The 12461-nt window shown below is 43.9% G+C and overlaps 1 protein-coding gene and 1 long non-coding RNA gene across 2 annotated transcripts; both read left to right on the top strand.

Annotated features, from left to right (window-relative positions):
• Nucleotides 1-6333: 6333 nt before the first annotated feature.
• Nucleotides 6334-7009, top strand: LOC148074572 (uncharacterized). The gene is made up of 3 exons (XR_015711881.1): nucleotides 6334-6389; nucleotides 6477-6637; nucleotides 6707-7009. It is a non-coding gene; the product is annotated as an uncharacterized LOC148074572 (long non-coding RNA).
• Nucleotides 7010-11543: 4534 nt separating this feature from the next.
• LOC148074571 (dispanin subfamily A member 2b-like) lies at nucleotides 11544-12369 on the top strand. The gene is made up of 2 exons (XM_087795918.1): nucleotides 11544-11716; nucleotides 12109-12369. The coding sequence occupies exons 1-2, from the start codon at nucleotides 11603-11605 to the stop codon at nucleotides 12247-12249; spliced, it is 255 nt and encodes an 84-aa protein (XP_087652044.1). The 5' UTR covers nucleotides 11544-11602; the 3' UTR covers nucleotides 12250-12369.
• Nucleotides 12370-12461: the final 92 nt, after the last annotated feature.

The raw sequence follows: 12461 nt of genomic DNA, 5'->3' as shown, positions 1-12461 counted from the left end.
GAGTTGATCTGACGTTTAAAGAGAGGAAAAGATAAACTGTACATTATTTACTGACATCTTGTTAGTTTCAGTCGGAGAGAGAAGACATTGACGTGTCACAGGTTTAGTAGAATGTGGCGGGGCTCGTCCCGTTCGAAAAACGATCACAAATCTCACATATGGAAAGTCAACTGTGCATTTATTTTTCCAGTCCAATGGTGCTCGATATATATACAGTGAGAGGAAACCAAAGAAAATCCAAAAATATTTACAATAAGACAGAACAAAAAAACATAACCTGATCCCAGTTCTTCCGTAGCTAGGGTTCACCAACAGGTTTGTAACGTTCTCCTCATTAAATGTGGTTTAGATCCTTGTTGCTCCACTGTGCAACTCAGGAGAAAGACATTATCCCCCTCCTCTCGGAGGTTGACGATGTGTGGCAACCTAGACAAATAGTCAGCCACCACATTGTCTTTTCCCGCTCGATGCCTGATCTGAAATCTGAAAGGCTGCAGGGAGAGGTACCACCGTGTGAGGCGACTATTATAGTCCTTCATGGTGTTCATCCAAGTCAGAGCTCGATGATCAGTCTCTAGGTCGAATTCCCGGCCAAGCAGGTAGTATTTCAAACTCTTCAGTGCCCACTTAATCGCCAGGCCCTCCTTCTCCACGGCTGAGTATCTGGTCTCTCGAGGTTGGAGCTTGCAGCTTAGATACATGACTGGCTGTTCTTCTCTAGGGTCTCCTTGGGCCAATACTGCTCCCAGTCCAACCTCTGATGCATCCACCTGCACCACAAACTTCTTGCCAAAGTCTGGGCTCACGAGGACAGGGGATGAACAGAGAATGTCTTTAAGGGTCCTGAATGCTCCATCACACTCGTCCGTCCATGTGACCGGGTTCCTCTGGTCTTTACAGGTCAGTGCTGTTAGTGGGGTCGCGATGCTGACAAACCTCCGGTACCAACCAGCCAAACCCAGGAAGGAGCGAAGCTCTTTCTTGGTGCGTGGTCGAGGGCAGTCCCGGATCGCTTCCACCTTGTCCATTTGGGGCCTCACCTCTCCCATTCCCAGCTGGTAGCCCAAGTAACGTACCTTCTGCCGGGCCCACTCACACTTTGACGGGTTGAGTGTCAATCCTGCCTCTCGTATTTTCCCCAGGACCAGCGTCACGAAAATCACCACATCATCCAGGTAGGCCGCACTACAGTGGTCACAGCCCTGGAGATCTCTGTCCATAAGCCTCTGGAACGTCTCTTGGGCTCCGTGCAGGCCGAAGGGCATCTTAGTAAATTGGAACAATCCTGCTGGTGTCCGGAATGCCGTGTATTGCCGACTGGCTTTTGCCAGTGGTACCTGCCAGTATCCCTTACAGAGGTCAAGGGTGGTGATGAACTTGGCTGCCCCGACCTTCTCTAACAAGTCCTCAATCCTTGGCATAGGATAGGCGTCAAACTCTGATACTGCGTTGAGTTTTCAGAAGTCCATGCATATCCGCAGTGACCCATCTTTCTTGAAGACTATGACCACTGGACTGCACCACTCTGAGTTCGATTGCTCAATCACGCCCAGTCGTAGCATCTCCTCCACTTCCAGCTTTAGCCTCCCAACCAGATGTTGTGGGACCCGATATGGTCTCTGCCGGATGGGCTGGCTGTTCTTCAGGCGGGTGACATGCTCCACGACAGTGGTCTTACCCGACTGGCCTGAGAACAAGGCTGCCACCTTTTTGAAGAGCTGCATGAGCTGGGCTTCTTGTTCGGGATACAGATGGGCCAGGTCAGTTCTACATGTCCCCTCTTTGATGGTCTGTGGTCCCGTCTCCAGCTCCTCCTCACTGTCCCCCTCCTGGGCAAGCAAAGCCACCTTCGGTGTCTGGATCGGACGGTCCTTCCACTCCTTTAGTAGGTTCACATGGTATACCTGCTTCTGTCTCTTCCTCTCTGGGTGCAAAATCTCATAGGTTACGGGACCCATTTTCCGTACAACCACATACGGACCTTGCCATTTCTTGAGGAGTTTGTTGGTGGAAGAGGGAAGAAGTAAAAGCACCTTCTGGCCGGGCTGGAACTCACGGAACCGTGCCTGTTGGTCGTACCACCTCTTCTGGCTTCGCTGGGCCTCCCGGAGGTTGACCTCCGCCTCCTCCCGGTACTTTGCCAGTCGCTCCCTCATTTCCAGAACAAACTGCACCACCCCTTTGTCGGTCTGCCTAATGGCTGGACCCTCCCAACTTTTCTGAAGCAGATCCAATGGCCCTTGGACCTCCCAACCATACAGGAGTTCAAATGGGGAGAACCCTGTTGAGGCCTGTGGTACCTCTCTATAAGCAAAGAGGACAAATGGTAACCAACGGTCCCAGTCTTTTCCGGTGTCGTCCACAAACTTCTGCAACATCCGTTTCAGGGTTTGGTTGAACCGTTCTACAAGACCATCTGTCTGTGGATGGTAGGGTGTGGTCCTTATGGCGGAAATTCCCAACTGTTTGTGATACAGCTGCATAAGCCTGGAGGTGAAGTTGGTACCTTGGTCGGTCAGGATCTCGTCAGGGATTCCAACCCTGGAAAACAGTTGCACCAGTGCTCTAAGGACAGCTGGGGCGGTGATTGTGCGCAGGGGAAAAGCCTCAGGGAACCGGGTCGCATAATCACAGACCACCAGGATGTACTGGTGACCTGCACTGCTTTTCACCAGTGGTCCAACAACGTCCATGGCAATCCTGCGGAATGGAGTGGTGATGACAGGGAGAGATTGCAGGTATGCTCGGTCGGACTTATGGGCAGAGCATGTTTTTTGGCATGTGGGGCATGTAGCACAATACTGTTGGGTGTCAGTGTATATGGATGGCCAATGAAACCGGGAACTGATGCGTAAGTATATTTTGTGGTGACCCAAGTGTCCTGACCATGGAATGGTGTGTGCTAGGTGCATGATCAGTGCTCTACAGCACGCAGGAACTACTAGACGTTTGTGTTTATCACCTACCACGTACAGAACATCATTGTCCAACACAACAATTTCTTTCCCCACACAGTTTTCTTTTGCCTCCCCAACCTTGGCAAACAAATGTTATAATGTACCATCTTCCCTCTGCAGTAAAGAGATGTTCTCTGGTACATTCCACAACTCATCCGTTTTTAAAGAATTAGGCTCTAACAGCTTCAACTGCTGCTCAAAGCGGCACTGTCGCCGTGACTTTTTGGGGCCCTTTGTCCCACCATTAAACAGACTACGGTCAAGGTCTGAAAACGGATGGACGGAAGGGTCAATGTCAGTGGTCTTTGGGGTGTCCTGCTCACACAGACCGCTGTTATTGTCTGTGAGTGGTGGGGCACCCACCTTAGTCGTCAATCGAGTTAACACAGGACAGGATGTATCACCATTACACTTAATATGTGTTTTCCCAAAAACATTTAGCTTATTTTCCCCCAGCAAGGGTAACAACACAGGAAAGTCTACTCCCAGGAGCGCTGCAACCGGCAATCGTTCCACTACTCCAAAGTTCATTAAATAGGACTGGCCATCTACTTTTACTGTCAGTTCAGCGGTAGAATATGTATGCTTATCCCCATGTACACATGTTACCTCCTCTTGCTGGCTATAGTCCAGACAGCCTACAGGGACGAAATCCTGTCTAATTAAAGATTTGTGACTACCAATGTCCAAAAGTGCAGTTACCTCTTGCCCATTCACAGTAATAGTTTTATAGCAGTGCAACTGCTCAGTCTCATCAGTTTCCGGCCTCGGTGCATAACAGGCTCCAGTCATTTTTGTCTTTCTCACTGGGCACACAGATGCTTTATGGCCCGGTTGTTGGCAATAAAAGCAAACAAAGTCCTTACCCGATCCACGTCGGTTTGGGGCAGAGTATGAGTTACCTCGTGGCTCCTAGCTCACCGACTCCCGCCTCGCAGTGATGGTGCTGTGGTGGTGGTGGTGGTGGTTGTTGTCTGGATGCTGCCCCGCTCGCCCAGGAAGCTGGTACTCTCCTGGTGTTGAGGTACTGGAGAGCCAGTGTAGCAGCTGTGAGCCCATCCGGTGGTTCGTGCTCCTTCACCCAGGTCCTTACATCCGGAGACAGAACACGAAGAAGCTGTTCCAGGATGATGATCTCCCCGACCTCCTCCTTGGTGTGCTGCTCAGGACGAATCCAGCGTCGGTAGAGTCCCTTCAGGCGATGATAGGTCTCCGTGGGGTTTTCTCCTCCTGGCCTTGCCACCGTCCGGAACTGCTGCCGGTAAGTCTCTGGCGAGATGTCGAACTTCAACAGCAAAGCTGCCTTCTGGTCTCTGTAGCAGTGGGCCCTCTCTTCATCCATCGCGGTGTAGGCCTCCAACGCCTTCCCCGACAGAAGTGGAACAAGCCGGCATGCCCACTCAGTCTCTGGCCAATTCCAGGTTTTAGCGATGCGTTCAAAACGCAAGAGATAATTCTCAATGTCCTCCCCGGTGTTATAGGGTGGTATTTTGGGGTCACTGTAGTACCTGTGGTTGGCTCTCTGCTCCTCAAGTCTGCTACTGGAATAAAAAAACAAAAATATTTACAATAAGACAGAACAAAAAAACATAACCTGATCCCAGTTCTTCAACACGTCCTCACACCCAAGGCGTCATACCGTCCTACGCCGTGCAATGTCCCCCTGGCGTCACTAAGGTAACGTTACAGGGGGGACAAAAAACGGCGGTATTTGCCTACCCGGGTCACCCAGTAATATACAGAGCACCCCCCGACGTCGGATTCAAAACGACCCGGGTTACATTTGACGCGTCGCCCAACTCTTCGTTGCCATGGTAACGTGACGTGACTACCGTAATTCTACAACTATGAAGCGCACTTGAAATGTTTAATGTCAACAGTGCGATTCTAACCCCGATTGTGCTTACCGACCTCAAACCACTTTAAGGAGGTACAGAGTGAATATAAATCGGTAAAAATGCTTAATTTTAATTTTTTGAAGCTTGGATTGTTCACGCATCGCGGAAGTCAAGAGGCTCTCGCGGATTAATACATGCTTAAAAGGTCTTGTAAAAGTGACTATATTGTATATTTGTAGGTGTTTCAACTCCATAAAGTTGACATTGTTTTATGAATCATTATATGTTCTATTTCGCTTGATCCTCTTTATAATCCGGTGCGCTTTTCTATGAAAATAGAATCTTTCATTTAGATTGCATTTATGGACATATGTTTTCTTTTTATTTAGCTTTAGTTTATTGAGCGTCTACGTGACGTTTGTCAACAGTAATCGCGATCCTGCAGAGGTGACGTCACACACGCTAATAAACGCCCCTTCCTCCAAACGCCGGATGATGACGTCACACTTGTTGACAAAGATCGATAGCATTTTGTCCACACGTTTGTTTCATTAACTTGACGGAACCAGGTGCGCGTCACTCGTCTATTGAGGTAAGATATCATTATTGCTTTAAGTCGACTCAGAAATAAGGTTTTATTGCGTGTAATGTAACTTTCTGTGGTGCGTTAACACGAGAGCTAGTTCGCTAACACTTAGCTTTTTAAATTATAATGCAACTCACACACATATTTTGTTTGTTATTTTGAAAGGACGAAAATATATTCAATATTCCAATAAAAAGTTTGCTATATTGGCAGGTCATGGTAGGCGATTTGTTTTATTAATATTCAAGATATTGATTTCATTTATCACTTCCGCATATTAATACAGATAACATATTTATCGTATTAAAGTATATAAGTATACGTTTATTTTAACCCTTTTGGATGAGGGATTTGATCTGTTGTTGTTTTCTTTAAATGAAAGAATATATATAAAATTATAATGAAACGTATTTTAAATTCCAGCATAAATAGGTAAACCAGATGGAAACACAATCAAACAATGGATGAAGGAAACATGGAGAGCTTATCTCTGAATGATCAAGTATACTTGCTTGTATTTATTGATTTATTATATTTAAAAGGGAGCACTAGTATGTTTTTGTTTTGTTTTTGCATGGAAGTGACCTGCAAGAACTGCCCAGAACTCCAGACCTGCTTGACATGAAACCTTTCTCTCTGTGGTTCCTGACAAATGATTTCAAATGTGAAGTAAGTGAGTAATATTTGTAACATAGTGAACACAAACTTGTAAACCTACAGCTCATCCCATCATGGAAATAATCTAAAATGCAATTCTATGTTCTTTTCTAGGTGAGATGGAGTGCTGCATATCAGGTGCTGGACTAACCACTGGAGGTGGAAGGGGTCAACATGTCAAAAGCAGGTGAGATGTTACATCATACACACTTTGGTCATTAAAATAGTCATGTTTGGTAATAATGATCAATACATTTCTGTGGCAGGACGCACTGACATGCTGACGCTTATGGTCAAGGTTTTCTGGCTTCTTTTGTTGGAAACACTTGGTTGTGCCCGTCAAGGTGGAAGGTACACTAGACTGAAGAGTCTTTTTCAATAGATTTTACACTTCAAATGATCAGAATCAAATGACTTCATTAATACAATGTTTTCCAGGTTCTGTTGACTTTCGGACAAAGAGGATTCGACACTGTTAGGGCAGTAAGGAGACGGCAGGAAGTGAAAGATTCTTGAGAAGGAGATGAACCACCTCTGGTCTCTGTCAAGTCGTTGTGATTCCCTGGAAGAGTTGTCTCACATGGCAGCGTCACAGCAAGGTAAGAGTTTATTTAGCAAGTGAAGAACAGAAGTACAGCTGATCATTCTTATTGTCTTATTCTTTTAAGATGCACCATGGGCTTGACTGGTGAGGCTTTGAAGGATCTTCAGAGCCTTTGAGGAGCAGCAGCAAGTCAGCATGACGTCACTCGAACCATGACTCGGACCAGAAACTACTACACACAAGTCTTCGATGAGGACGAGACCATCAACGTCGTGCAGATTCACTCTGATGGTCACTCGTGACATTTGTGACGATCTGTGAACATTTGTTTGATATGAAACCTGTAATAAAGCACAATTTGACTTCATTTTGAATAACATCCCATAGTATTCATCCCAACATGATCAATTCAGTTGTAACTTCAGAGATGCCTATAATTGATACCAATGAATGCTTAAAAAATTTAAATAAAGTTTTTATGATAACAGTTCATATCTTTTATTATGACAGGTTGATAAAAAGCAGCTCATGTACAATATTCATATGGGAGTTAATAGCTTATCCAAAAGTTAAAAGTTTACTACTATTGGAATAATTACATCTATAATCACACTTAATCAATAATATGTATTGCATAAGTTCAAACATAATCATACATTAGTAATCAATAACATGTACATTAATTAACAGAGGCTTGATATTGAGGCTAGTGTGAACTATCATGCTCATTTTCAGACCCGCTGGGAATGAACCGGGGCCAAAAACGTGTTTTTCATGACTGTTGCTCTTTTGCTCTTTTGTGACCTCTGTGACCCTCAGACATATGAAACTTGGTCTGCGTGACCTTTGACACCTCTTAAATCATATGCTTGTGGAACCATAATGATAACTCCTCCCAAACCGGAAGTAGCTTCAGGGAGCACCTAGAGAAACACCCTTGAACATATATGTGTACAAATGGAACATGAAGAACCTCTAAAAGTTTCAGATCATTTAAATCAACAATGGTTGATTTATAGAGCTTCAAAGTCCAGATTTCTCCAAGTTTCCCATGATACCATGGGGCACAGGAAGTTCATAGCAACATCGAAACCACCACAGTTCAACTCAGAATGGAGTCTAGAATAACATATCCAAATATCAGCTCTGAGGTTCAAGTAAAAAAAAAGTTCCCAAATCCATTCCTGGAAAATCAGGTGTCGTCATTTTGTAACATTCAGAGACCATCTTGACAGAAGAATGACAAGCTCTCCCTCATTTTTGCACCGATGGACACCAGATTTCTTACATAGATACTAGGGGACCGTCAAACTATGTAAATTAAATTTGATCTTTCTAACTTCACATGGGCCCACGTGACAGTCTCTTGAAGTTATAGAATTAACCCTTTCATGTCCAACAGGCCACAATAGCCAAAATAGGTCAATAGGTCAGAGATTTCTAAAGCTACTTAAACCAAAATTTACATGTTTGATATTTAGTTCATTATGAACACACACACTAATTTTCAGACCTCCAGGGGCCTCAGACCAGAAACAGGAGCCAAAAAGCACATTTTTTCATAACAGTTGCTATTTTGCTCTAATTTGACCTCTGTGACCCTCAGACATATGAAACTTGGTCTGCGTGACCTTTGACACCTCTTAAATCATATGCTTGTGGAACCATAATGATAACTCCTCCCAAACCGGAAGTAGCTTCAGGAAGCACCTAGAGAAACACCCTTGAACATATATGTGTACAAATGGAACATGAAGAACCTCTAAAAGTTTCAGATCATTTAAATTAACAATGGTCGATTTATAGAGCTTCAAAGTCCAGATTTCTCAAAGTTTCCTATGATACCATGGGGCACAGGAAGTTCATAGCAACATCAAACCACAACAGTTCAACTCAGAATGGAGTCTAGAATAACATATCCAAATATCAGCTCTGAGGTCTGAGTAGAAAAAAAGTTGCCTAAGTCCATTCCTGAAGGATCAGGTCTGCATATTCTGTTACACTTAGAGACCATCTTGACAGAAGAATGACAACCTCTCCCTCATTTTTGGACTCCTTGAACCAAACTTCTCACAGGATAGTAGGATACCATCTGAATGTGTTGTATAAATATCAGCTTTACAAGGGCCTTCATGCCTCTTGAAGTCAGAGAAGTTTTAATGAAGCACAGGCCACTACAAACAAATACATCATGTTGGTGTGTGTAGTTTTCTGATAGTATAACAGCAGTCCTGAGTCACCTATCAATAACATAAATATGTATATTTTTAAGTTCAAACATGTACTGTGGGTCAAACAAAGCTTTTAGACGTGCTGTCTTCTCTTTCATAGTTTGGGTGTAATTTACAAATAGCTCTTCAGTTGCTATTTTAAACGATGATGATTACTGATGATTTAAATCAGTTTTTACTGTTACCCAGATCACATGGAATGACAACATTATGAAAGTTATTGCAAGTGTGGTGATTTCAAGAAAGCAGTGGTTTATCTCTATTTATCTTAAATATCTCCACTGTGTTTTGCTGCATGTTTGTTTGTTTATGTTTGTATTTTGTTGATGTACTTTGGGTGTTGATGGTTAATATTGAGTAGTGAAGGGTTAGGTATAGACAAGCTTATGCTTCATCCTTCTTAATTTGGACATGTTGGGTAAATATTATTCTTTTGACTATAATTATTGTTGGACTAATGTCATTGGTTTTGTTTGTTTGTCTTAAGTTTACTTTCTTATGTAACATGTTTGAAATAAAGCATTAATTCATTCATGATTCATTAACATATGATGTCTGCTTTGCCTGAATATTGTTCATGTTGAACTCTATGTCGATCTCAAACTGGGGTAAACAGAGACTTTGTTACAACTTCTAAATCACCAATAGTCATTTTCACAACACATTACCTGCACTGATGATGAATACTATGGGATGTTATTCAAAATGAAATCAAATTGTGCTTTATTACAGGTTTCATATCAAACAAATGTTCACAGATCGTCACAAATGTCACGAGTAACCATCAGAGTGAATCTGCACGACGTTGATGGTCTCGTCCTCTTCGAAGACTTGTGTGTAGTAGTTTCTGGTCCCAGTCATGGTTCGAGTGACGTCATGCTGACTTGCTGCTGCTCCATGCCACCAGGTAAGCTCTCTGTGTGTGTGTGAATGTTTGCATGTGTATCATTGAAGCTCACCGCTACAGGAAGCGGTGAGCTTAGAAAAACATGTTTTCAGATCTTAACGTTTCAATGGAAGTTTATCTACGACACAAGTTCCATCAGCGTCTCACACTAATTTACTTTATATGGTTCGATGTTACGGTGAAGCCACGCCCACAGAAACCTGAGCCTTTCCACACACTTCAAATATGTTTACACATCTTTATGTACACATTCCCTTGTAAAGTAAAGATGGAACCTTTGACGCCAACTGTTGCTCACTGACCGAGAACTATAAATAGATTTCATGCAGAGATAAGAGTGAAGATGAGGATGATAAGGATGATGATGATGATGATGATGACGACTGACTCGAACTAAAGAATCCTCAACACTCTTCATAGACAAGCAGAAGATAAAGCTCTGCCTCTTTCAGGCTTATGTCGTAGATCCCAGAGTGTGGTATCTCTGAGCACAACACACAAGCTTCGATGAGAAACCTTCTGTCGTCCAGACCTCCTCCACGGACCTCCTCCACGGACCTCCTCCACGTACCTCCTCCACGGACTTCACCACAGACCTACTCCACGGACCTCCTCCACGGACCTCCTCCACAGACCTACTCCACAGACCTCCTCCACGGACCTCCTCCACAGACCTACTCCACGGACCTCCTCCACAGACCTACTCCACGGACCTCCTCCACAGACCTACTCCACGGACCTCCTCCACAGACCCCCTTCACGGACCCCCTTCACGGACTTCTTCCATGCTTCCAGTCTCATGAAGACAAACCTCTTGAAGTGACAACAAAGAGACCTTCACTGAAATGACCAGAAAAGAAGGATCATTCTTTTTGCCCTGAAAGAAGACACTGATTAAATCACGTTTGAATGAAACACTAGAAACATTCATATCTGTTGTTGTTACTGTTCAACAAACAGAATTGACTGTTGACTCATCAACCTTCACGACGAACATCAAGCATGAAAATCTGTTTTACTTTCATAGAAAAGCAAACGCAGACCTCTGCCAAGCTGCTCGAGTCCAGCATCGGATGTATTTATATATATTTTTAAATAACATTGATTATCTCATCATATATTATAATATTATCATGGATTTTCTTTTTCTAACGTGAATAATGTTATTAATGACATCCTGGCTCGTGAAACACACACACACACGCTCTCTCAAGATTAAGAACGTTTACTTTTTATCATTGTTTTAATTTATTTTCAAGATTTCAATTGAATTTAATTAAACAATAGAAATAAAAATCACATTATTCTATGAGTCATTGTCTTGGCATGAGCCAACGATTGTGGAACTCTCAGGACGGATGTTTGGTTTTTCCCTCGCGCTCGTTCACGGGTGAAGAAGCGTTCAAGACGAGAATGAAAGTGAAAACTTCACATCGTCCTCAATAAGGTCTTCATAACTGATCCAATGTTACAGAAGCTCCAGTTTCCTGCTCTGACCCTCGACCTACTCGCGAACCTAGAAGCTTAAAGGAGGAATAGATGTCCTTCAAAATGAAGTGAGCAACATGCATTTTCAACTCAAAAGTCCAACAAGAACAAGTCTTTTCTCAGTTTATTTTCAAGTTTTATGTTTTCAAGTCAAAAGTGGTCATTGAAATCTGTTTCAAGGGAAAGTTTCGTAACAACTGCCTGAGTTTTTAAAACAACCAAAGGTTTATTTTGGTGTAAAACCCTCAGAGACTCTCAGAGCTCCACCCTCGAACCCCTCAGACCCCTCAGACCCCTCAGACTCCTCCCCCCCGGTATATAAGAGCAGGAATTCCACGGAGGATCACACGCGAGTCTTGAGTTCGAAGCATCTCCAGCCACAAAGAGAGTAGACATGGAAGGAGGACAGACTCGAGCTCAGTCCACGACCTACCTGGGCTGGTCCATCTTCAACACCCTGTGCTGTTGTCTGCCTCTGGGCATCGCAGCCATCGTGTTCTCGTGCAAGGTACTGTTCTCTCCTTTCATCTTCGTCTTCTTTGACTTATCTTTGACTTATCTTTGATTCATCGTTGATTTATCTTTGATTCATCATTGATCTCATGCAATTAGTATTATTTAGTCAAAGAAACTCCTTCAATTGTTTGTTTGTTTTAGCTGCTGATGGATGAGGGAGGGGCGAGGGGTCGGGGGGGGCGGGGCCTTCGGGGAAGTTTAATGGGTGTGGGGGGGTGATGGAGGAAGGGAGGGGTGATGAAGGGAGGAAGTGGGGGGGGGGAGGGGAGGAAGGCGTGATAAGAAATAATGAAACAATCTTGTTTGACATTTAAAGTTCTTCCTGAAACGTATCTCGACGAAGGTCGACATCATGTGATCACGAGTCAAGTTTTGTTCTTTCAGGCTCAGACGGCGAACGCCACCGGAGACGCTGTCATCGCCGCCGACGCCTCCAGGATCGCCAAGATCCTCAACATCGTGGCGCTGGTGGTCGGGATTATTTTGCTCATCATCTTCATCGCCCTCAAAGTCACGGCGCAATGATCTGGACTTTATCTCGACATGTGTGTTTTCTTTGTTGAGATTTATTTTTGATATTCTAATCGATGCTGATCACTCTGTTCTAAATAGATCCAATTAAACAAAAGGCTTTTTTTTACCAAACTTGTCAAAGTTTCTTTCATTTTGCACGGTCAGGACGTGGGGGCAGCAAGCCCATGAAAGAGGCCTAGATGTCCTAGAAGACAACAGGAAGA

The sequence above is a fragment of the Callionymus lyra genome, chromosome 7 (genome assembly GCF_982586985.1).
Source record: "Callionymus lyra chromosome 7, fCalLyr1.hap1.1, whole genome shotgun sequence".
Lineage (NCBI taxonomy): Eukaryota > Metazoa > Chordata > Actinopteri > Syngnathiformes > Callionymidae > Callionymus > Callionymus lyra.
This window is presented reverse-complemented; position numbering and strand designations above follow the sequence as displayed.

Coding starts and splice junctions, on each gene's coding strand:
- LOC148074571 (XM_087795918.1), top strand. CDS start 11,603: ATGGAAGGAGGACAGACTCGAGCTCAGTCCACGACCTACCTGGGCTGG. Junction 11,717..12,108: donor CCATCGTGTTCTCGTGCAAG/GTACTGTTCTCT, acceptor TTGTTCTTTCAG/GCTCAGACGGCGAACGCCAC.